Source organism: Scatophagus argus, chromosome 3 (assembly GCF_020382885.2).
Source record: "Scatophagus argus isolate fScaArg1 chromosome 3, fScaArg1.pri, whole genome shotgun sequence".
Classification (NCBI taxonomy): Eukaryota; Metazoa; Chordata; class Actinopteri; family Scatophagidae; genus Scatophagus; species Scatophagus argus.
In genome coordinates, this window is record NC_058495.1 from 6,647,499 (window position 1) to 6,674,923 (window position 27,425).

General features: G+C 39.1%; 1 protein-coding gene across 1 annotated transcript in view; it reads right to left on the reverse strand.

Annotated features, from left to right (window-relative positions):
• The window catches only part of tafa3a (TAFA chemokine like family member 3a), an 83,189-nt gene that overhangs the window by 24,409 nt on the left and 31,355 nt on the right, over positions 1 to 27,425 (reverse strand). The window contains exon 2 of the mRNA XM_046383111.1: positions 6,848 to 6,960. Within this exon, the coding sequence (XP_046239067.1) occupies positions 6,848 to 6,959 (112 nt within the window). The 5' untranslated portion in view covers position 6,960. The remainder of the gene's footprint in view (positions 1 to 6,847; positions 6,961 to 27,425) is intronic.

The window sequence follows — 27,425 nt, forward strand, 5'->3', positions numbered from 1 at the left end:
GTGTCGACTGGCAAGGATAACAACGTTTAAACAATGATTTTTTTGTTTTTTTGTTTTTTTGTTTTGTTTTTTGTCAAAAACAGACAACAAAAAAAATCCAATCCAAACTACCTCAACTGGAGATACAGCTGAAGAAAATGTTCTTCTTTCATAATACAAAAAAACCTATACACAATATATTTATATACATCTATTATATATAACACAATAACATAAAGACCTTGGTGTACTCTGAAACAGACATGGTCAACAGGGCGGACAGATGGCACACGCTTGGTTTTGTTGGTTTTGTGTGCATAAGCTGACCTTTTTACACATGTACAGGTGATGCTTATAGTCCACAAAGTCATTTTGGGCTCCATCAGAGCGAACAGGGGCAGTTAACAAAATTACATTTCCCTGACCTTTGCAACTCACACAGTGTGTAGACATGAAACGTATAATTTGAGGTTACGTGCAGCAAGGCAAAGTTTAACAGTGATGTTGGCCTGTTTATTGTCCTAAGTGTAAAACTGTGCAGTTTGGTTTTTCTTTCAAATCTATTGAAAACCCTTCTGATCATCTGACTGCTTGTGTTTCTGCTTTCCCAAACCTTTGAAATTCACTTGGCAGGGTACAATTTTATTATTACCATAACAATGATAATCAAAACTACAAAACTAGGGCCCAGGTTGTAGGAGGCTAAAATTTCCCTTTGTCATAGAAGGCATAAACATGTAAGAGCACTTTGATGATTTTTACCAGCATAATATCACACACAACAAGAAGAACAAGCTAAAGCGTAAACTCTGATTTCAGCATGGAAATAAAACTATTGACATTCCCTCAGCACATCCACTATCCCCCTGCTCCCCCCTGCTGGCTACACAACCACACACACAGAGGATACAACCAAGGCCACACGCAGCCACTCACGGCTCATCTATGCAGCTGCCATTCAGATGTGTATAGCAGAGGACGTTTGATGGTTTTCTAATCTCGGTAGCTGCCACCAGGAGATGGGACGAGCTGACCCCTGTCATCCCCACAGTGCATCTCAAACAGCCCCACATCTCCATCTCAATCTCTCTCTACTCGCTATCTCCGTCCACCATTGTGTCGTCCACCTGCTCTCCAAATGTCACGACGAATGCTCCGCACCCGCATCCCCAGGGTGGGGGTGACCTGCTCCACCGCCACTTGGTATAATGTCATGCTACCCCTGGGCAAGGGTTCCACGTTGACCTACTGCATGGAGTTTACAGCATGCATCCTACCACACAATAACAGAAATTGAGATACAGTGGATGTACTGCATTACAGGATTCCTTACAGACCAGTTATCTTGAAGCTCCTGATGAGAAATATTGAGGTAGAAAATGTACCAAGTGCTGATCCACTTGGCTGTGATCAAAATCTTCTCCTAAGATGTTTCCTCATTCTTTTGCCTTAATTTGTGTTAGTGAACTGAAAAATGAGACACCATCTGACCTGTGGAACAGCTACTAAAAACCGGTGTCTTGTTTTTCAATTACGGTAGCTATAATTTATCAAATGTTTCCTCTATTGCTCACTTTTCCTCCATTTCTTCCTTTGGTGCTGACTGTGTTTCCTGATTGACACTAGCTGAACTAGTGTGACAAGGTCCGGCATATACAGTATAACTGAATAAAACAATAAATAATAAAAAGCGTATGGTTTTGTCTGTTTTGTCATTCATTTCTCACAGGTGGGCACACATGTCCACATTTCATAGGTCATAGGATCAGACAACATCACATCCACAAATATCAGCACAACTAGCAGCTAGCTAAACTAAAGCAGCAGCTTGAGCTCTGATGCTTTACTCATCAGTAGGATGATGCTGGCTATTAAATCATGAATATTATTGTTTTTTCACAACCAATCTGATTGAATTACATAAATTAAAACTCTTCCTTTCACCCATATAAAATAATGTATGTTTTATTGGCAATACAATTTGCAATAATAATCTTGTTATAATAATAATGAGTCTATTATACCACTAGGCTTACCCATTGCTGAGTGGGCAGATAACTGAACTGTTTAGATATGTAACCTGTAGTATTCAGTATAGAGAAATAGATGTATTCAGTTATATTCTTACTTGTCTGGTAAATTTTTACAACATTTTGTCAGTCTGACAGTCTGACTCCATAAAGCCAACAGATTAAGTAAAAAAAAGGAAAAGACTACAATGCAGTTTAAAAATCAACTTCTTTTTTTAATCATCTTTTTCAATCAGCAATTTCCCTATTCATTGTACAGTGTGAACCCCCCCCCCCAAAAAAAAAAAAAGAATTTCATTTTATTAAAAACACAATGACTAAATCTACCCCGGAGCCATTCCAAGTTGGACTCTACAAATTATATTATTTAGAATTTCTAAAATAATCAAAATCTTTAAACACACAAAAAAGTGCTCTGCTGCTGCCTGGTTCTCATCAAAACTCTTCAAGCATGACAAGCCTTCTTCACGGCCCTTTACCCTTCAGGCTGGCACACAGAAACTCTTCTAATTTATCTAGCAAGCATATTTTATTTTACAAATTTTATTAACCTGACACATCTTAATATATCTTTTCCCAAAAAAATCTGACTGGGACAATGGGGAGAGGGAAAAAAAAGTTAATATCATGGAGGAAAAGTATATGTTGGATTTTGCCCTTAATTTGGGCTCTGGAGTATCAGTTTGTTCATGATATTAAAAACACTGAAAATGAAGAGGGCCAATTTGCATAGAATACAAAAAAAAAAAAAAATCCCCTGAAGCATGAAAATCAGCTTGAGAATGAGCCATTAGAGTGCATCACACAGTTTTTAGAAAGTCTCTACCATAAGCAAATATGGAAATATTCCACTAAATTCAAATGAGAGCCAGCACACAGTTTCATCTTATTAATAAGGCAGCTTGGCCTCTTGTGTGTGTGTGAATATAGAACGGGACCTTGATTTAAAACCAGCGTAAACCTGAGTTCTAAAGTCATGATTCCAATTTGTGGAGTTATCCACGAGCCATGTGGTTTCATGCCTTATATTTAAAAATGTAACAGAGTTTACGACCTGTAAACGGCACCGCTTAGAGCGTTTGTTATCTCAAGAAGAGGAAGCTGCTGCCACATTGCATCACACAGCCTCAGTGGGAAATGTGTTTTTCACGCCTGTTTTCCTTTCTAGCACATTTCAGCGTTTGCCCTCGCAGACACTGACCAGCAAACCACAGAAAGCTTGATTACTGTTTTTTAAATGAGATAGAATGAGTTACTGTTTAAAGGAAAATATATTATAAATATATATACATATATATATATATCCATGTATCTAAATAGCTTCGTAATGAGGCCACAGTTTGACCCAGTCACACCATCAGTCTAAATCCTATCGACAAGACCGAAACAAATTGTCCAGCCGCAAGGTACATGTTATCACACTCACTCTCCCTCCAGAACACTCTCCTTTCGTGCTCTCTCTCGCCTTTCGTCTTCTTCTCCACTCTTTCATGAGTTGCTAATGAATGCAGATGGTGCTCTGGGGGATGCAGTGGTCTTATTACAGGGGTTATGTGCGCGTGCTGTGGGCTCAGTGTGCCCCAGTCAGGCTATGGTGAAAGGTTCAATTGCTTTGGTGAAGCCCCCACCTCAATAAACAGAGGGGCTAAAGAGGTTTGTTTATTGGGCCCACCTTGACTTGACCTCCGTAGCTCAGGGACAGGCTGCGTGATTACCTAAGTGTCAGCGCAGCCCGGGGAGAACAGGGCCAGGCTACTTCTGTTGGCCTTCTCTCTCTCTCTCTCTCTCTCTCTATCTGTCTCTCTCTCTCGCCCCTAATAAATCACAAGAATGAGTGCACAAACCACAAAAGCGGGACAAATACAAAGACCAAAGAGACAGCAATGTAATCCCAAAGATTATCTGGTTTAGTCAACATGTATGCAGTCAAACAAGATGGATTTACTACTCTGCTGTCAGTCTACAATCATCAGATGTACTCAGGAAATATTGAATATATTGATTAGTTTATCACACCATAAGGTGAAAAATAAACATGCGATTCTACATCAATGATGTGGAGTTACAGTGGCTCAAAAAAGTGTTAAACAGGGCCAAAGGTATGTGAACACCTGATCATTACACTTGTGGTGTGACTGTCACTTGAAGCTAAAATCATTTATATTCTGCTCTAACAGCCTCCACTCCTCTGAGGGGGATTTCACAAGATTCTGAATTCTGGCTGCAGGGATTCTCTCCCATCCAACCACAGCAGCATTAGTGTGGCCGGCCACTGACGTCGGGTGATAAGACCTGACTTGTAGTCGGTGTTTGACTTCATCCCAAAGGTGCTGGATAGGGCTGAGGTCAGGGCTCTGTGCAGGTCAGTCAAGCTCTTCTACACTAACCCCAGGAAACCATGTCTTTGTAGACCTCACTTTCTGCACATGGGCATTATCATGTTGAAATAGGAAAGAGCATTTCAGAAATGTCTTTCCTGAATGTGAGCTAAAGGGCTGAGGTCAAACTATGAAAAGCACACCACAACAACAATATGTGGGAAGGGGTGTCCACTTACTTCATGGTATATTTTACCTCACATTTCCCGCTTGTATTCATGAAGAGGAGGGTAACAGAGTGCTTCACTGCTTTCACATGAAATATGCTGAACTGGTCTGACTATTCGTGCTTTTACGACTGTTTTAACAAAAAACTATTTTTATATAATATAATATAATATAATTTTTTATATAATTGAACATGTGTGCCAAGAAAAATCATTTGTGCCACTGCAAATTAAACTTCATAAAAACACTGGCTTGTAAACTTTTTTCACAGTTGATTTTTTTATTTTGTCATAGCAAGAAGCCCATGTGTGTAATTAATGACATTTACAATGGCTCTGTTGCATTAGGTGTCTTGGTAATTCATGTGAGTAAACATGTTTCTGCCTTGTGGGAATTAGTCTCAGGTTCAGACTGGAGCAGTTGTAGGCACCTGCTGCCTTCACCCCATGCAGAGTAAACATTTGCTTTTCTAGCCATGACATGTCAAAATATATGAAAAAGTTCCATTGTCTCACAATATGCAATGGAAAAGAGATAAGTATTTTTACAAATCTTTTTAGCCTCCTGAATGTTTTCCAAATTTTCCATCAGCAGCTTTACAAAATCACCATTTAACTGATGTAGATTTTTTTCTTTACTTTATTTTCTTGAATTTCCCTCAGGATCAATAAAGTATCTATCTATCTATGTAATGATTAGTATACGGTGTACACTTTATAGTAATTGTGCACAGTGTGGATCTGAAACACACCAAGAGAACATTAAATTTAGTGCTGCCCTTCTCAGACCAGTCAATTAAAAAAATGGAACATTAACATATTACCCATATTCAACACATAATGTATACTCTAACATTAAACCTTCAAGTCCTCCATTTCCTGTAGTCTCTCCACAGGTGGATCTGAAATGAAGCTATTAAATGGTAAAATTATTCAGCAGATGGTGTAGTCAAAAAGAGAGTTAATTCTGCTGTCACAGCTTTTCCTCTTCTGCTTTCACCTTGGCTTAAAACACACCTTGACAGGCACCTGCTATGATGTGTTTTGTTTCATATAATGAGCATCCTCTCCCTGTGCAGCCTATCCTGTCATGGCCTGGATTTTGACACCCTATCAAAGTCTTTTGCTGGTCATGTTTTGTTGTTTTCAGCAAAAGTGGAGCTGCTTCCCTGCAGAAATTGTGTGTGTTTGTCCTCCAGTGGAATAAGGCTCATTATATCAATGTGTAGTCACAGTTTCTTCCGATACGCCCAGGGATCAGGCCATCTCTCCATAAAGGAAAATCACTTTGAAAAGGTCTCATTCCCTGCCACACAAACACACACAAACACGCACACAGACACACACACACATATGCGTACACACACATACACACACTTACTGTAACTGGTATTACTTTTTCCATGTCATGCTCTGCTTGCATGGCTGCTAAACTACTGAATTCCCATGTGCACAAATGCAACCTTACAGCACATCTTTGCCTTGCTGGTAAGCAGAAGAAGCTTCCCTAATTATATCAGTTTCTTTTGAAAAAGTCAGTGAGGTGAACTGTGGTCAGTCCATGCGACTGACAGGAGCTGTAGAGAACTGGTTGTGACATACTGTGACTGCTTTACCAATTCATTCAGAATGCAGTGAGATAACTCAGCTGTAATCCACCTGAATCAAACTGCACATGATGTGTTATAATTTGGTGATGCAGTATCAATTGTATCATATTTGTTATGATGCATCTTGTTGTCTTTTATTGTGATGATCTGTTGTTTGGGTTGAAAAATAGGGCTGTAAAATAATAAGAGTTTAAAGTGCTGTATTGTCCACAGTTTGACAAGTTTCTCTAAAAGTGGTAAACTTAAGGAACTTCCGGGGTCAATCAGTGAGTAATGCTCTGCCTTTCTTAACAATGGCCAGTCAAGTCTTAAATTATAGCGGCAATGTACTATGTGAATAATTCCACTTGTTTGTTTGTTTTTCTTCTGAATGCCATTAAATATCTATCGTGCTGCTTTATTTTCCACAGTCTAATGCTGCTGCCTCCTCTCCTGGAAGTCAAAGGCTCCCATTATTTTCCAAAATGCATTAAAAGCAGTTTTCTCAATTAATCTATTTTAGACTTTTCATGGGCAGTGACAATAGGACAAATATGAAAGAATAAAATTACACCACACACACTTTCCTTTAATCCTAAGCTTCTCCAGCAGAGCTGTTCATCAGCCAGCCATAGAAAACTTTTCTTGTTCTGGGCAAGATGCCCCGGGAAAAAGAACAGTGAGGAACTCATGCAGTGTTGTACCTATGTGGCTTCTGTGTGACGATGCGCTGGTCAGTTGTCCCCAGAGAGACACCATACAGACGGTCAGCAGCAGCGCCCTTCTGCACATGCTCTGTAGGTCCCTCTCCCGCATTCTGAGAAACACAAGACAGAACATCATCAGCGGTCAGACACATTTGCATCACACGGACACTCAGATGTTCAGGTTAGCTCATGTGGGCTCATGCCAACAAGCTCCCAAAGGTTTTTTATTCCTACAGAGAAACACCTGTTCATTAACAAGTTAAATCCGTTTTGTTTAATCTGAATACACAAGTGTCACTGAGAAGAAGCCTTCTGAAATTGAGAGGGAAGTTGTTGCAGGAAGACGATGAGAAATGTGAGTCAAAATTGGAAACTGGTGTTTGAAGTTTTCCAAGAGGAACGGCTGGCAAGTATTTATTTCCAAAGTCCTGGCTAAAGATTTAGCTGATTTCAACTATTTATATGAGGCAACAGCTCATCTCTGATAAAATTTTTGAATGATACTTCTCCTTGAGCCAGACCTGTGTTTCTAGTTAAACAGAAAGGATTTTACAATTGGGTTCCTTTCTATAGTGTTGCCAGACACCTAGAGTAACAATCTCAGCCTGTGAGTGGAAAAGGCACTTTCAGTTGACATAACTTTGACAGTGGGAGTTGCCCCAAAGGATCACATTACAGCTATCACAGCCGTGTTGAGGCTGCTGGCTGAGGGAATCTGCTGGACCAATTCAAAATCTTTTGGTAAATATGAATAATTTACACACCAAAATTTGTAACCACAGGGCCAAGGTTTTAAAAAAGACTAAATCCCCTTTAAGGATAAACGTGCTGAGGGCCCCACGGCAGAGTTCCTCATTGTAGCTACATGCTGCATTGTTGCTGTAATCTGAATAAATACCACAAGAAAAGCAAAGTAAATCTGCACTAATTGTTATGCATCAGCTTATTCACTTCCATTGTGTTGTTGTTTTACTGAGATTCTACATAGGGAGCAAAAACAAAAAAGAAATCCCTTAACTATTTGACTGGGCAAAAAAAATTAAAAAAAGAAAAGATTTTCCATAGTTAGATTAAAATAAAAATGGTCCTACAGCTGTGATGAAGCTCAGAACTCAGCTTGAGGACAACCGGTGAGCAATATTACAAATGAGGAAAGGTGTGTGACAGTTTACCTGACTGAACTGTAGAAAAGTAAAAGAGGTCAATGAAATCTGTTAGATCCTGACCAATCCTGTCACAGTGTCAGGGATAATTAATTGTTATGAATAATTAATGACATTACCACTGCTGTGCCACTGTGAAAATGCACACAGTACCTCTCTCACTGCTGTGTGATCACTGAAGGTATACTTTGATTAAAAGACGTCCAGTTAGTGAAAAGACTCCTAAAATAAAGGTCCAGAGCATTATGACATCTGCAGCACATGTACTGACAAAAACTCATATTAGAGAGCATATTTCTCCTGTATTGGCGTCTTTACACAGGCTGCCTGTAAAATTCAGAACACACTTTAAAATACTCCTCCTCACATACAAAGCCTCATAGTACCTTATTATCCAACTAGAACTTGCTCCCAGGATGCAGGGTTCCTTGTGGTTCCTAGAGTCAGCAAAAGTAGAGCGGGAAGCACAGCCCTTAGTTATCAAGCTCCCTCCCTATGGAATCGTCTTCCGGCTTCAGTCCAGAAGGCAGACACTCGCTCTACGTTCAAGAGTAGACTTAAATTCTTCTTTTTTGATAAAGCTTATAGTTAGGGCTGGCTTAGGCTGGCCCCTAGTTATGCTGCCCACTGCTCCTTTGTGTTTCATTGCTTGTAATTTGCTGGGTGTTGCATGTGTGTTCAACTAAGGATGGGTTAAAAGCAGAGGACAAATTCAGTGTGCGTATGTAAAAATATATATGCCGGCAATAAAAGCTGATTCTTCTGATTCTGATTCCTCCACACACATTCATGTCCCATCAGTGCATGTACTAACTTAACTAACCAAATCTTGTGCTTTTTCGTCTCTCAGGTTGCCAAGGATCACATAGCTCCTTCTGTGGTCCTGCTTGACATCAACAACTGTTATTACCACTTGTTATATTTCTGCATTATTATTATTACTACTATTGCCATTGCTACTACTACCGTCAAAACCACCCCCCACCCTCCACCCCAAATGGCTGCCCACATAGAGCCGGGGTCTGCTCTGAGGTTTTGGCTTCTAAAAGGGAGTTTTTCTTCACCGCTGTCGCCAAATACTTGCTCAAAGGGGTTTTGTTGGGTCTCTCTAAAAATCAAATTAAAGAGATTGGTCTAGACCTGCTCTACTTGGAAAGCGTCATGAGACAACTGTTGTTGTGATTTGGCGCTATATAAATACATTGAATTGAACTGAACTAACTTGCGTTATTGTTTTATGGCTTTTTTGTAGGTATGTTTGCTTGGTAGAGGTTTCACATTGTTGCCTTAATAATAATAATCACCACAGTCTTGGATGTGAGACATACCGGTTATGGACTCCCCGTGGGATGACTGAACATGGAAGAGTCTGTCCTCCTTAATTGAAAGCTAGAGCACCCCCCCCCCCCCCCCCCCCCCACTGTATATAAGCATATTTTTACACATGAGTGGCTTTGTGGCTTCCCCACATTTGATTTGTTTGAGCAGCATGAGACAAAGCCTGAAAGCCAAAAGTGTGAGAGTTGGCAGCACAGTATAAACACTCTGCAATTTATAATACCAATTTAGAGATGGAGACAGCTAGAACAAATGAAGTCTGTTTACACTCTCAGTCTCCTTCTCTCCCACTTGCTGTCATCCTGCTACCTGGGAGGTGAGTAATGTTGTTTGTGGGGTCTGCCTTAATGTGCTCAGCTCAGTAATCTTCATGTACTTTCAGAGGGCTGTTGTCCAGTAATGCTCTCCATCTCCATCTGAGAGGCCTGAGGAGAGCGGAACAAGCAATGCAATCAGTGGCTCATCTTACTGCCAACAGAACTGGCCTCGTCTCTCATGAGAAAGCAGCCGCAAATCACAGTTCTGCTTTGAACTCTGTTCCAGTGCAGCCACTCAAATTAGCAAAATGCTTGGTTTCATGCAAAGAGATCAACTCTGGCTTATCTGGCAGAGGCTCGCATATGAGGGAGATGTTTTTGCTGTGAGTGCCTTTGTACTGGCAGCCAGCGCTGGGTGAGATCTTAACAGAGGCTCTAATTCTGTACTGTATCAGACAGCTGATGCAATCAAAATATTACACACACACACAGACTATAGACAAACATAAACACAGTGTCTGAAGCATCACCAACAGATTTTGCAGGGACTGTTTGAAGCCTACGGTTTAGATTTGCACTCGTTTTCATGTGGCTGCCTGTTGAAGCTAAAGGATCCAGTTCAGTGTTCTCAGAAAAATCAAATTTCAAGAAAAAGTTTCGAGAAAATTCGGAATTTTTGAGATACATGTACACAAAATGTCAAATGTGTTGATTTTGTATTTTGTGAGAGATCAGGTTTTTCCTGCTGAATTCAATTTTAAAAATGTGTTTTCTGATATTGAATGCATCATTTCATAGGTTTGGTAGCCACTAGCAGTGCCAAGGAGCAATGCTTGAGTCTGTTGAATTTAATATAATATATAATATAATATAATTATATATATTTATAATATAAATATATATAATATTTATCAGGCCTCAAGAATAAATATGCATTTTGGCAAGAAACTGTAGCAAACATAACTGTATAGTTCCAAAAAAACAAAACACCACAAAGTATCTTTGAGCATGGGCATTTGAAGACCTGCATCATAAACATCTTCACAGCGGCTCCAACACCTACAGGCTCTGTGTCAATTTGTCTGGCTTCTGCAGAACTTTCCATTACAAAACAGATTCACAAGACAGCTTCCAGGATAAGTGAAGTGGTCCACTTAATCTTTTTGTCGGCTCATTTGGCCCTGACCAATTAAAATAACTCCTACAGAGTTAAATAACTATTCTATTCTTCTATTTCATCTGTGCTCCCGTTAGGTTTTTACAACACATGCTGCCACCAACACCAGACTAACCAGATGATGATGATGAGCAGATGTTTTAAATAGACCTTTAATTAAAATATATATATATATCTATATATATATAGATATAAATATATATGGTTCAGGTTCAGGGTATATATAATTATAACAGACTGAACTTGAACCATTTCAGGTTCAGGTTCAGCTTCTGTTCACATTCTTATTTTAACTCAGTTTCAGTTATTGACAACAGGAAAGGAAGAAAACTAATAAATCTGCTCTGATGGCAGAACTCCAGAAATAATTGGAATTTGAGCGCATGCTTTGAAAATGAAACGTCAAGCAGTTAGTCTGTGAATGTTTGCAGATTTGGGGGCTGAGCAGAAGAATCCCATGTTTTATTCCAAACAAGATTTAAATTTACTCTAGCATCTCACATTACAGTTTCCACACTCTGCCTGGTAGTGTTCAGGTGGCCTGCTGGAGTTGGTTAACAGGAAAATTATTCCGCCTGATGGATGTGGCACTTAGACCAGGTGGCTCATCATAAAATGGCCTGATCAGGGTAAACCTATTTCCTAGTAGGTTAAGACTGATTTTTACATGCTGCAGGCACACACAAACATAGTGTGATGATCAATCTGAATGCAGTTTGGATATGAAGTTATTTTCGCTGGTTTGTCCACAGCAGGTTCATGCATCCTCTCCGTGCTTTGCACCTTTTGCATCCTCTCATAAATTAACTTTGTAGTCATTTTATGACACAAGTGCACCCTGTGCAGGTTTGAGTGCTCATTTGATGATTGGCTTTTACTGACTTCACAGAGTTAGTGACTCATCTTGTTTTAAGAGCAAGTGAAGGAACTCGAAACTCAAATTGTTTTTAATAACTTCCTCGAATTAGGACCTAAACTAGCATGCTGAAAAAATAGGTGGGAGCCAATAGGCTGCATGTAGAGAGGGTTCACAATGATATCATTATTAGCAATAAACGTATTAAAACAGTAAACAGTAAAATACTGAGAGAGAATGTGAATATCTGAGCTGTTTAACTGTTTAACAGTTAACAACAGTCCTTCAGCAAGGTTACGAGTACACTACAACCTACATTTCTGAATTCTCTCATGATACAAGACTGCACTATTCTGAGAGCACCGAACAGGCTGCCAATTTCTTGTGAGGCAAATGAATGGCGCTAAACGTCTTCCTTCATTTACTAAATAGATACTGTATCTTCCATGCTATTGGCAAATTTGCTGTTGCATAGCAACCAAGGCAACTTAACACTCCTTGTACCTTTTGATCTCTTGCTATTTCTGGTATTTGTGAGGCACACAGCTTTTCATTGTGCAAAAAAAGCATTCTCTCTAATTATGGCCAAACAGATATACAGATAGACATAATCGACACATTAATGTCCACACACACACACAAACTTTCACACAACAAACTTCCCCCAGAGCAACTATTGCCTTGTAGCAGTAGTAAGTAAATACAACTACTCAGGCAAAGGAAAGTGTTTACAGCTGACACATGACACAAAAGTGGACGAGCTCGAGGTGGCTGCTGTGGTTGTAGGGCAAAACAAAACCAATGTTCCTGTTTATATTAGGTGTTTTTGTTTACCTCTTCTCTAAATATGCCACACAGTTGGTTGTATAGCAGTCATGTGCCATGCCAAGCCTTTCCTCAGTTACATAAACAGCTACTGCTCTGACAGAGAAAACATGGGAGTCTGTTGTATGTAACACATTACTGTGTTCATATTAACAGTACATAGTAGGTCTTTTTGTAACAGTCAGACTTCTTTTTACATATATATATATATATATATATATATACACATGCCTACTTGGACTGGGTGATAAAAATCTTCTTACAGGATTGTAATTTCTGAAATTTGATAACAGTGATGAGGCTTGCACATTCTTTCTTGTAATAGATAGATCCAGCAGCCAGTGACAGAGCAGAACTAACTGCAGTTTTCGGATCGTAAAAGTACACGCCCAGGCATTGTTTAAGCCACCGGTGAAGAGAGTGGAACCACCAGCATGGACTTTTGCCTCTATGCCTCTGCTCTCAGTGTCGCTGCCTGTCTGTATGAGTGCAGGGCTGAGCTCCCCCACACTCAACAAAAGCAATACAGTATGATCAATCAGTGCACGTGCATCCAGAAATGTGACGCATTATTCCTCTGAAGATTTACAGCAACACTCGATTAGAGCTAACAGACTATATGAGGTTATAAGTGGGGCTGTGACTATTTCATTATTGATTTTTCTGCCCATTTTTGTCTTGTTTATTCAATTAAAGCTTTAGTCTATAAAATGTCAGGCAATAGTAAAAAATGGTGATGTTTTAAAGTATCTTGTTGTTGTTATATTATATTATATATTGTTGACTGAACAATAGTCCAAACCAAAACTTCAATGAAAAGCAGCAAATATTTACAATTGAGGAGCTATAGGGACTTAAACCACTGTCAGAAGATTATTATCAGCAATTACCAGTCATGAAAGCTTGATATCAGAATAAAATATACTTAAATGAATTTAAGAGCTAGCATTAGTACAAATAGTATAGTTACACTATAATGGGGAAAATATGTTTTTACAGACAACAGGACAATTGTGTGAAACAACCATTTAATGTCTGAAATAAATGGTAATTATAATTAGTTAAAAGTAATTAGACACCGACCTAATATTCCGTAACTTATGTAGTCTGAGGTTAACTGCTGCCTCTCTGGTTAGTAGACATGAGATAACTCATTTGAAATGAATTCTTACTGCAATCTTGGTAATGACAATAACTATTTCTTTTGTTATTCTCTCCTACAGGTGGTAAGATGCCTCACATGCATTTCACTTCCTTGTTTTACAGCATTTTTCCTGATAATAATGATAAGGTTGAATGTAGAAATGTCTTGGAAGCTGAGACACTGCCTATCCAAAACGCTGTTGCAGCGACCATTTTACAAAAGGATTGTAACGACAGAATGAGCAGGAAAGCGTGCCACTTAAATCCCTAGATGAATGGATTAGGGGAATGGCCATTTCCATAAAGTGATAGAATTTGCCATAAGCGTCTTTTTGTAGCCACAAATCCCTCGCAATCCTACAGGAAACTTATAAGATTTACACATTACACAACCAACTGCCATGGGAAACTCACACAACAAGTGACAGATGAGCATCATTGTCAATGACAGAGTTAAGTCAGCAGGACTGAGTACCTGACAGAATTATAACTTCTTAGGGAATAGTACATAGCATGTTATCAAATGCCCAATTAACACCGCAGCATATGGCTTAGTTGGCAGTCAGGTGCAAAATGTTGTAAGCATGTACATATGAGAGTGTTATACAAGGAAGGGAAAAAAGGCAATTAGAAAACCAAGGCATAGTCATTCTCATTTATGATTTTCGTTGCTGCAAAAATAATTTAATAAATGTAATTAAAAATGTTTTCAAATTGCAGATTTATTCTTGTTATATACAAAAAAGTTGACTGTAATACACATACATTCTTTCCTAAATTCACATCACTGCCAACTATTTCACAAATCATATGTTTTTCATTTTCTGAGGAGATCAAAAGGTTGTCGTAAGCTCATCTGAGTTGCCTTAAATGATTGGCATGCGCTCACAACAAGTTTTATAAGCAGCTGCAAACCCTAATAGCATTTTCTGCACTGAGACTTGACTTTCAGACAACATACAACTTAACCTTGATGGAGGTTTCTGGGGCCATTTGCAATCTGAGAAGAAATTTGCAAGAGATATTTTTGCATTAAATTATTAATTAATGTAAATAAATATGCAGATAGAATTTTAATCTATGTATTTACAGTAGTTATCATTCTCTACTAAAACTGAGCATCAACCAAAAATAATGTAATGCTTTTTGTAGTAAAATACGGTATAATTTATCACAACGAATCAGATCTTTATTAAGGAAACCAAGGGCAATTTTATGGGTTAATGCATCAATAATACATATTATGTGTCAAAAACAGTGTGCCATGCTCCATCAGTTGTGTTTTTCATCTAATCAATTAAAGCTTGCCCCACTGTGCCCCTAGGGACAGCATCAACAGTGCTGGAATACCTATTAGTCTGCACTATTTAACAGTGGCTCTTAGATATCCGGTGAAAATAGTGCTTTCCATTCAAACATGGGAGTCAGATCTGTGCTATAAAGATAGAGAGCGTTTTCAGTTCTGCTATGTAAAAACTTGAGTTTCATAGTTATTTCTGGTTCAATAACTTGCCACATTCAAACTCTATGCGACTTGCAGACTCCCACCGTGTCTAATGCTGACAGAGAAAATTGGAGTTATGAAAAACAGCAGTAAATTTAGTGGGCAGTGGTGGACGACTGCAGCGGTGTTCCAGCATTTACTCCCCGCCGGGCTTGGCGTGGTGTTATTTTGGAAGCGGAAGGCCAGAAGAGGCAGAGTACTTAGTTCCAGAAGCCCACATTAGGCTCAGACCTGTTGGAAAATATCCCCTCAGGCGCAGAGGCAGAGGTCATCTCGGTGTAGCCGAAGTCCTCTGACACACTTGGCTAGTCCCTCTATCTCGTTCTGTTCCTCTCTATCTCTGTACCTCTACTGTGGTTCAGCGAGGTCTACTTGCTTCTGACTCATCCTGTGTCCTCACAGCATGTTCTCTGCCACCGGACACACGGTACAACGCAGCAGGGATCAGATAGCTGTCCCATTGCATCATCACACTGCACAGGCAACAAAGTCGGCCGCCGTAGGTTTAAAAGAGCGCTGCTAGCATAGGGGCACTCTTTGTTTTTCTGGTCAGTCCCATTTTATGCAAATGAAAGACCAAACGGCGTTCAGCACACTGTATGTCTCCATCCAAGCATCACAATGAGGGCTGGATGAAATTTCAAAAGGGAAAAATGAATGCTTGACATACTGTACAGCTACATTCATATTTATAAGTCACCATTCAGTTAATTTTAATATGCTACATGCAAAAGAATGTGTCCTCGTTAAATTCACTAAAAAATACAGAAGCATTAAGTATTTTATTATTATTTAAGCATTTAAGTATTAAATGTTTTTGTTAATGACTCAAAGTCCTCCTATGAAGCATGTGTGACAGATAATGAATGATTATACACTGTGCATAACACAACAGAGTTGTCATCATGTAAAACCTTCGTCATATTTTGTATATATCTGAAATATGATCATTTATTTTTTTACACTCATTTTATTTAATAAATACATATTCACAATTAATTCTTGACAAGTGAGCAAACTTGATCTTAACGCTCAAGATAGAGGGAGGAATAAAGAATCCAGTAAGTCAATTCTATTTCTGAGGTATGAGTGATTCATAGGCTTTATCACTGTCACTCATACATTTTCTGGTTGCAAGCAAATAGTTTTCAAAAATATAAAAATATTGAAAGCTTGTTCTTAATACATGCAACAGGTTACAGTATTTGATTTCTGGAAGGTTTGACATCCTTGGGCAGAGATCTTCTGTCTGTTTCAGATGTCTGGCTGAAAACTAAAGGACAGAAGGTGTTTGCAGTCAGGGGCCCCCAGACTTGGGACATCACATCAGCTGAGTCACTGATCCCTTTTTAATCCCTTCTTAAAACATACTTTTATCAGAGAGGCTCTCCTGATTTCACTTGAGTTTAAGGCTTTTATCTGTTTTGTTTTATCTGTTTTCTTGTTTCTGTTTTAAGCGGATGATTTCATGACTTATTTGTTTTATTCTGCTGCCTCTGTGAAGCACTTTGTTACATAGATTTTTAAAAGTGTTAAATAAATAATAATATTAGTTATTATTATTTGAAACTTTGTATGTGCGATAATCTTTTTCATAAATACTGACAGAGCTGCCTAAGAATAATAACAAGCAAAAACTAAAACCCAGTCAACATTCACAAAGCAAATTATGCTGGTAAATGCTGTCTTGGTTGCATTAACATTTCACTCACACAGAATTTGTGATCTTGTGGATACTTTTGATTAATTTGCATTTTAAACACTGAGACAGGTTTGAATTTTGAAATTTGAATTTTCTGGGTTATTTTTCTAAATTATTTTCCCCTCTACAGTACTTTTGTCAAGTCTGATATCGATTCAGTCACATACTGCTCTTCCAGACTGCGTGTGCTGGGTGTACTACCGACTTAAATGAATATTCAAAACCGTGAAAAGTATTTTGACATAAACTGAATGCATGAGCCAGGCATAAGCTGTAATAAGATCAAAGTAATGCTAAGTGGATCTTCAAGCTTTATTTCTACATTTCATCCAACAATGTGTCTGCTGAAGCAGAAAATTATTCTGCTGCTTTTAAGCAATATAAGTCACTCTAGAATAAACAGTGTTCATTCGGGTCCTCATATTCACATTAAGCTCCAACGACTGACTGAGCAGATAAGACCTATCAAGAAAAGAAGCCCGAGCAAAATGACTAGAGACGGCACTAAACCAACAGATCAACAATCCCTGTATGTGGACTTAACGTTGCTCCTCAATGATTTTCAGGAGCAGGTGAAGTGGGAGATATTTCTAACATATTATTTCCTCCTTCCATATAAAATTGAATTTCACACGCAAATACCACAATGCAGTCGTGATTGCACACCTCTCCTCTGTGTCAATATTGTAGTGCAGACATGATCCCTAATGCACAGACTTGAGTACTGTTTTTGCAATACTCAATATTTGCAATATTATATATTTTATGACATGCAACAAATGCCTGCAGCCACATTGAAGAGGGGACAATAAGTTCCCCAGCCACTTTTCTCTTCTCTGTAGTTTTTGTAAATCTAACCAATAATCACGCAGAATGGATAGATAGATAGTAAGTAACTTATATACTGTACAGCAAAATGCATACTACACATTATCAGCCCAGTGATGACACAATACAACTGACATAGGAAGTTGAGTAAAGAAAATAAGTTTATCCAGTGTAATGTGTTATAGCAAAAGACAATCATTGCAGGATTCCCAACAAGATGTCCCCAACACCTTAACGATCACTTATGTAACCTACGTCATGCAAGCTGAGTGAAAGACAACGAGCAGGGGTCCAACATTTAGTCTGCCATGGCTTTCCATCATATCATTGCAACAGTTATAACTTAATGGTGGCCTAATCTATGGTCCCAAAAGACCAAAGCACTGGTTTACAGAGGTTATAATCAAATTGAAATTGTAGTGCCGTTTTTCATGTTCCATGTAAGCAGTCCCATTTCCTAACCTTCTAATATAATTTTCCTGTATCTGGAAGTAAGTATAAATATACAGAAGGATTTTTTGTATCTATTCCTTTTTTCATGTTTGATGGCAGCGTAGTGAGAGGTTTACAAATACATCAAATGTATGAAAACCTCTAAACTACCTTCCTCCTTGGCATACTCCAACCGTCCCCCTGCATCCCTACCATGACTGAAACCAGTCCTCTGCCAGTGCAGCTTCACGAGGTGCCAAACTTTTTCTGTCCTACATTCTGCACCAACATTAAAGTCACTAGTCTCTCAGAAGAGTGACAGCATTGTGATGTCACCCCTTTATTCAGTCAGCAGCGCCCTGCACTTCAGCACATACTGTACTGAGTCTGAAATAGGCCAACTTCAGTTCTAGAGATGAGCTGTAAAAAGAAATACAATTCTAATGAAGTGAGAAACTGACATGGGAGTTAGGTGATTCCCTGCATTAACGTAGAACAGGGGCGATGGCTCCTGAATCTGTTTCAGTTCACTCAGTTTTGGGTCATCGATAGGATTGTTCTCTGCTGAGAGCAGAAAGTTTGTTTTGCTGTTCTCACAGGCAAGATTCGCTTGTATTGCCGTGTTCATGGCCAAAAAGTGATACGGCAGAGCTTTCTAGGAAAACAAGCCACCCTTACCACTCAGAGCACCACTTAAATAATGAGTCCCCATGCTGCTGGTGGTGCTGCTGGGCTCTGTTCTGCATCATAATAAGAGTAGGGTGAGGAAAAAAAATTACTTGGAACTACTGTACTGCACCTCATTAGCCCCCCTTTAGGACAGCAGAGTATGTGCCAGACACTCTAAAGGGCAACATTTTGGGACATGGGCCAGTATTCACGGGGTTCTGAGACAACATTGTGCTCCACCATCTAAAAGTCCACCAATACCTTTGAAGACTGCAAATTCGTGCCAAATGCATTATTTACACTGGAGCAAGGCAGGGTTCCCATTCCATTTGCTTCAGCAGAAGTAGCTTTGCATGCATTCATAAATAATAAATGTGCAGCACAACGCGTGGGAACGAGGAAGAGCAAGCATAAAGAGAAGCCCAGTCACACAGCATGAAAGAAAACAAGGCTGCTTAATCTGTGCATGGTAAAACGCTGTCCATGTACGTGAGTCACCCATGAAGAACTAAACACAGGATTACAAAATGCAGACAAAAAACAACAAGAGGTGAACAGGCCACAAAAGGAAAACAAATTTGCTTCTCTGGCAGCATGTGGGCACCTTGCCATGGTGCTTAACTGATCTAATCGCCATCTGCCAGAAAGACAAAGGCAGCGAAAGGGTGGCTGCAGCTGAGATGGATATTTCATGTACCCTATATGTACATTGAGAGGCTTTCACTGACACTTGTGACAACTAAACTGAAATGCCCTGAGACATGGACTTCTACATGTTTTCATGCTACTGCCACTTATCTAATTCTTCTTCTAAGCTGCTAGTGAGAGTTCTACATAAACTGTCATGACTTGTGCAATAAAAATGAGCAAACCTTTCGAACGGGATTAAACGTCAAACCCGACCCCTCACTAATCTTTTTGCAGAATGCTTGGATTCATTTTTCATAAGAGAGTAGTTAATAAAAGTTGTTACAGCCGATAGCCCTGGGAGAGCAACAGCCTTAATTGGATGTCTAACTGAGTCCTCTGACATGTTTGGACAAGCTAATTCTCAAAGCAATTTCGAACTTTAGTTTTACTCCATACAAAGCTCCAATTCTGTGTTCTCCTGACACAGTCATGCACAACAGTATTCATATGCTGCTTTGCACATTTTTCGTTCTTGGCTCTGGTGAGGATTACCATTTTTATATTTTTGTAAGAGTAATTGTGTGGACATGATAATGGCCTGTAGTGATTGATAACATAGTGAAGAGATAACAGGAGAAATCGATGAACAAATATGTGATCATTTTTTTAAACATCATCATTTTACAATATATGTGAGTCAGTTTGCATTTTTCTGAGTTCCTTGTTAGTTTGGTGAACACTAAAATATGCAGCTGATCCAAACTTCTATCGGTTGCAAGTGAAAAGATTTTTTTGATTGCATTCTGCAGGTAAGGTAACCTCAAAATCTCAAATTTCCCCTCTAGGGATCCATAAAGGATTATCTTAAAGTCTTCTATACAGCATCATAAAGTGAAGCCCAGTCAGAACTGAAGAAGTGGTTAGAATTTCCAAACCAGTACATGGCACCTAACTGTGCTCTGAGCCACAAAAGCAGTTTTTGTTATCGTTTCATCCATTATTATTGTAGTATTGCTAACATTTGAAAATTCTCCATATAAAATGTACACCACTTTGTTTAAAACCATTGGCAGATGTTTAATTACTCATTTCTAAGGCAAGGCTTTTGACTTGCCTCAGTGTTGTTGAAAGCTTATCTCTGATGCATGATGTTGTATGCTTAATTTGTCTGGCAGACTATGTTATGAGAGGTACTGATGCATCACTGTGTGTTTACTTGCTCTCATTTTGTTTCATCTTACCCCTGTTTGTCATGTAAGTCCATGTGGGCTGGTCACCTTCACATTGGTTCATTCTCTCTCTACAGCCACCTGATGTGTGTTCCATATCAGTTCAGTTCTTTCAGTCATGGGTAACAGAGTCTGTTTTCAGGACCACAGCAAACCCTGGCCACATGTTTCATCACACTAATATTTTAAATGAGCTCCTTGCAGTGAGATGTACACGTCTGCATCATTTACCAACGTGATTGTGTGCTCCCACAGACAAAACATCAAAAAACATGCACAGTTGCTCTCTTTACTGTTCTGTCTCTGTGTGCTGTAGGCTTGATGATAAGTTATGAAAGACTACTAAAACAAACATAACATGCTTCCATGGCCAACAACAACAGCACTCATTTTTACAGTATATAGAGTCTCTTGGTAATGTTGGAGGTTACTGTACCTCTACTCTACTCTTGATCATTGAAAACATTTTCAGAGTCAGGAATATTATTTACAGAATCATTTCAGTCTGACATTTAAACATCCAGTCAACTCCTCCCACTAGAGCACATTTCAAATATGGCCACTTCAGTGAAAAATCAGGACTCTGGTAATTGTAGGTCTGTCTAACCATTAGAATCAAAACAAAGCATGCATCCATACAAAAAAGAAAAAAAAATACACTAACAAGAAGCTCAAATATATAAATTCTGGATTTTAAAAAAAAAAAAATCGTTGCTCAAGTGTTTTCTTTACAGGACAATAAGCCGCATTAACAGAGAGATTAACAGTGTGAGGTTTTCCTCCATGGGAGAAAGATCTGCAGTGTGGACTGCAGTGCCTTGGCAGGGGCCCATGTATTCTGGGAGAAGGAACGAGGAGGCAGAAGAGAGGAGCTAAAAGAATTGCTTTTCAAACCGAAGCCAGTTTAATTTTTTGACAGGCCTGTTTAATTCCCTTTTAGAGCCCCTTCAAAAGATTTTGTTCTGTGCTGCTCCTTTGTGCCTCTCCAGCAGGGAGTCGTGTGTTTGTGTTTTCCGGGCACACTTCAGCCGATTTATGCAAGCTAATTTAAAGTATAAATGAGGCCGCATTTTTGGTGAGTGCACAGACAATTGCAAGTGGGAATAGAGTTTGCAGTTTATTTGTTTCACCTATCGTCAGTTGTGCGAGGATGCTGTTTCTCCTGTGACTTCTTGAGAATGTGCTGCTGCATAAAATTACAGATCTCAATGAAATCCATACGTTGCATTATATAAAGTTGAATTTGATGTAACTATATTATGGTAAATAATCATTTTAAAGTAAAAAAAACAAAAAACAAAAACAAAACAAAACAGAATTTCCCCTTAATTAAATACTGCTGCTTAAGATCACATGAAGCAAAGAAATCTCGGCATCAAGCTGCTAATAACACACATTTATCATTTATCATGTGCAATGCAGTTAGAAAAACACAATATACCGAATACATACTATATATACTAGTGTATGCGTCAAATTACATTCACTAATCTGATTTGTTGAATAGACTTTGAAGGGCATGTATCTGATTATTGTCTTCATTCACAAGTAACAGTTTTCTGATCCAGGAAGTGTGCTGTTCTTATACTGCACTGGAGTCACAGGGAGGGGGTCAGGTGCCCCTGGGTGTGGGGTGAGCCTTAACACCAGAGACTGGGGTGAGGTTGGGGAAAGGCATCCAGACTCATAAAGGCAGATAGACTCCGTATGAACAACAAAATAAAAACCTGAAAGTGTCCAGCACTGTGTACTGCAAGTAGTTTAGATGTGAAAATGCCACCGGGTTTATTATATGATATAATGTATAATGAGAAATTGTGCAAATTTGTATCCAGACTACTGACACGCTGACAACATCACCTTTCTAAGTGTCATCACATTTGAGGCAAACAGCAGACAAGAGTGTGTGATGAGTGTGTGCAGAAAAATTTTCCTTCACAGGTAACCTGCTGCCCACATGCCACCCTTTAGTGATAATGACTCCCTCCCTGAGCATGTCAGTGTGTTGTCATGCCAATGGTGCAGGCGAGCGGGAAGAGCCTACGGGGTCATCCATATGGTGCAGAATTTCCAGTGTGAGGTAAGCTCTAATGCAGGTCAGAGTGGGACATGGCATACTGCAGTTGTTTTGAAACGCATAAATTGTTCCGCCATTTATTTCTTCTGTGTTTTAATCTCTTAACATTTTATGCAAAGATCTGCGATTGTTTCTTTCATTTTTGCACCTTTGTTCTAGTTGAAAATGAAGAAAAGATGATGTTGTATGATAATGATGTGCAGCCACTCCTGTGCTAGGTATATTGTGAACAAATATCACAGCATTTAAATAAAACACACCAGTAAACACCTTCTGTGCTCCCTTTCTTTCTTTCTCCCCATGTACTCCCTCTGTTTTTATTACTTTGCCTCGCCCATTTCATTCAGCCACAGCACTGCTTGAATCACAGCCTCTGTCTATCTAAATACTTTGCATACCTTCTGCTCTGCGCTGGGAGAAACTGCTCTCAGCTTATCTTACAAACCCACACAGGAGAATTGATTAATTCATCACTGCAAGCTGTTTTTAATTACAGTGTCAAATGATCTGTTAATGGACAAAGTGAAATCTATTACATCATTCTATATATAAGTGAGCTTTCTGCATCTAAGCCAACAATCCTTTGTCTCCAGTGGCCGAGGTCATACAGGATGGCTGATACATGAAACTGTGTTCGGAGGCATAAGCAACACTTAATTAGCCCCTGCCTGCTCACTTATCACCATCTCAGTCTAATCCTACAGCTCGGACAGTGTTTCAAACCACTTTACGAGGGACATTTATCTCAAGCGCCAATCATACAGAGGCATAAAATTATAATATCAAACATAAAAGCAACGAAAATGGCTCAGATTAAATCCAGTGTTGTTCAATTCTAGCAGTTTTATAAGCAGACATTAGCACACAGGATGTGCTCAAAATGTGGAAAAGCATGCAACCTTGACGTTGTGGTGAAATAATTGGAGGCTTAGTTGCCAGCCTGCAACTCAAGGCCTCAAGGTTGAAAACTGCTTTCATTGCATTTGGCCTGAAACGAAAGCACAGCACATATTATAATAGCATTCTACCTAACGTCAGGTGAATGTTGATATATGCTGTGTTATCACTTTCACTGAGACTCTTTGAAGGCTTTCCCTCAGCTTTGTACTTTATTCCATAAATGAAAATTTAATCTCCAGATCAAGGACGGAGAGCCTCAATTATCCGTCTCTCCGAAACATATGTCTAGACAGTCTTCCTTTCATTTCTACTTTGTTTTTTGTTTATTTCTTACATTTTCTTTTTTGAATGAGGAATCAGGTGGGGGTGGGGCAGAAATGACATTTTCAATAAGAAAGATTTATGGATGCTATCTGACCCAGAAACGTTAGGAATCCTACAGTAGCTTCTTTGCGTATACTCCCCTCACAGGACTGAGAAGTTCTGTTCCATAAAATATGTCTTTGTGATGAACGATATCTGGAGCGGCATGAAAAATATTCAGGAAACCTGCCCAAGTTGTTGACGTGAATTACACTCTTAAACTACACAGGAACAAGCATAGATAATCCAGACATTGGTCTGTAGTCCCAAAACGCCTCTAAAATATTGTTTTATGACAGCGTTGAGTCTTACAGGTTCCATTAGCATCGAGAGAAAGCTGAGAAAACGCTTTATTAAACCATTTGAGACATTAAACTTCCACTGTAAATGATTCAGTGATACAGTATCAGAAATGATACAGTAATAAATATAACAGTCCCCTGAGATCAGCTGCAACATTTATGAAAACATATCGACAGAGAGTCAACACAGGAGTTGGTGAGATGGAAACACGTTGTATAAGAAACAGTGTGAGTGTTATGTCAAACAGCGTGCTTATGGAGCATTAAAAGCCACTCCAAGTGACAGCTCAGAGGCAGCATTTTTCTCTAACGCTCCTCCTTTGACCTGAGAGCTGAACTGGCTCAGTGGGAGCACCGGTGATGATCAACAAACCACCACTCATTAAAATATTACCTTACACTACATCACCACTGTGAACAATATTATTGTTTGTCTGCTGCCAAAGCCAGTTCCCACTCTTTTCCTGTATCCTATCCCCTCCATCCCTTTTAACCACACTTAACACTCTTTTCCACTTACTGTTGCCCATATTCAGCAGACCCCCGGGGATGAGCCATGCACATATGTTAAGGGAGAGGATGAGAAGCAGGGGGAAGCGGAGCATGGACTCTTAAACAAAAAATAATTTAATTTTAAAAAAACATCTAAAAATCTTGGATCCGTGCACAACTCTTACTACTTCCTCTAAACACTACATTCAGAACACTTTCAGTTTTAGCTCCTGTCTTGTCTCTGGTGCCTGCTGCAGAGAAGCACTTTTCATGTGCTCATTTTAATGTAAGCTGCCAGATTAAACACAGCCCTGGGACACAGATTGGGTCATGCATTAGGAAAGGCCTGATAGGTCCAACGGATGAGTTTCATTGAGGAAGGGAGGCTTAATCAATCCAGTTTGCACACTGTTTACAAAGAACATTTTATAGCTGAGAGTAGAAAGGAGGGAGCAGACAGGAAGATTGGTTGATATTAAATAAATGTTCACATCCTCTAATTGATTTATTTGCTGTTGTGTCTGGCTTTTTATTGACCAGGCCGCTTCAGAGCAAACAGTTGGCCTCGTTTGAATTCATTCTGCAGTGGAAAATAATGGCTATTGTGAAGTTTTTATAAATGCATACATATTCTAAAGTAGCTTATCTGAGCTCAAGGCATCTGTGCCAGCATTTCTCTGGTGGCCTGAAGCCAATAGCATGTAGTGGTCACGTAGCAACAGCTGTGATTATTAAGTTACCAGTAACAGAAAGCTCTCAGGTCAATGCACACGTCATCCTAGGGGGGAAAAAGTTTATTTATTTCCAGTCAAATGCATAATTTCTTTCTAAAACTTGGTTCAAAACATATGCTAAACACCTCCCTCAATCTATGATTGTCCAATCATAGTTTAGCTAACTAGGCTCTCTATGTTTGTTAAACCCCCCCCCCCCCCCCAGCATCTCCAAGTGGTGTTATTGTTGGCGCAACTTTAGCAAGCACAACCAGATTGTATTCTGTTTTCCTCAAAGCAGTAAGGGCCAGCCTCACAGGATGCAAGCTTGGGCTTATTCATTCATTTAGTCTATAATGGAGATATGAAATTACATACAAACGGTCCCAGGCTGCTGACTGGATGATGAGCCTTTGTTTCCCAATTTTGTGCCTGGTGGCAGACCCATCTGCATAGTAAAGGTTTACAGGAAACCAGTCTAATGCCAATGTTGCCATTATTCTATAGCCATTACATTGTTCAATTAACATTTACTTAATAATGATGCTAAAACTTTGCCTCGTGCAAAGTAGTAATGTAATGCTGGTTTCTTTCTTCCCATGCATTTTACATGGATTACCATCTGGTGTTTTTTGCAGAGTATCACTTATGTAGACATCAAGTGTGCATTTGAAACCCTTTTTTCATGGTTCTCAACCAACTAAGGTAATGTTAGCTTAATTAGATATACTGATAATTCTAGCAATCACTTAAGTGTACAAAATCTGTTATCTGCTAGTAGAGAGACACTGCTGTTTAAGTCTGAAGTCAAGGATCCGTTGTTTCAAAAGTTACAGGGAATTTCAAATGGTGTATCTGCCACTGTTGTCACTTTAAACTGAACAGGCTACTGTGTGAGGGACAGCAGTAACCAAGTGGAGTTTAGCGAACAGCCAACTTCTGATGTACACAGGACATCTTATCATGTATTTGTCTTTCATGCAGTGATTTACTGTTTACACGCTGACACTGCATTGGATATGCTGTGATTGAACTGTCGACAGTTAACATGATCAATAATGTGATAAATGACAATTCATGATTCATAAATTAGTTATAAATTAGTTAGACAAAAAAAGTCTTGTGGTAGGAACAGCAGAAGTTGAGTGTAAAAATGTGTAACATGATAGAACGTGCTGATGGTTTCACAGCTGAGTGATGACAGCTGATCTGAGCTGATAGGAAGTCAATGGAGGCTTATTTCTACATGTGTTTTTAAATCGCCTTAATGATTGACATTTCTCTCAGAGCATGATTTGAGGCGGAGATGAAGATGACAAGCATCATAGTCCTTGTCAGTGTGTTTTAATGAGATGCTTCAAAGAATGAAAATAGATCTTTCTATTTATACTGAAGGACCGGCACATTGTACTGTATGACAATTCTCCAATTTCTCTATTTTTTTCTGGAAGGCACAACACTCATCATTGTGAGAAGAGATTCAAGCCAAAATTGTTCTCTTACTCATAAAATATAAGACAAGCTGATGTTTTATATTTGTAGCCTACTGTCATTAGTTTAAGAAAAACTTGAGTCCTGGCTTTGTTTTTGGTTTCACTTTGATCAACCTTTCATTGTGCGACTGTGCGACTGAAAAAAGCCATTGCAGTTTCACCACTTTTTTTATCCAGGATTTATTTGGCCTGCAACCGTGTATGTTAATACTTTACATCCTGTACTCTTACTGGATTGTATAAGCTTACTTAATATAGTCTCAGGGGTGTAACCATGTGCACACAGCATGCTAAAAAAAAACACACACACACACAGTGGTTTGGTGTGTTTCATTATTCTTTTCACAGGATGCACCTTAAACTCTTTCTCTTCAGTGGAGTGGACATTGCCTTACCACATACAGGATGTGTGTTGATGTCAGCGGCTACTTTCTTGACCTCTTTCTTGAATTTCCCTCGGGCTCAATAAAGTATCTATCTAT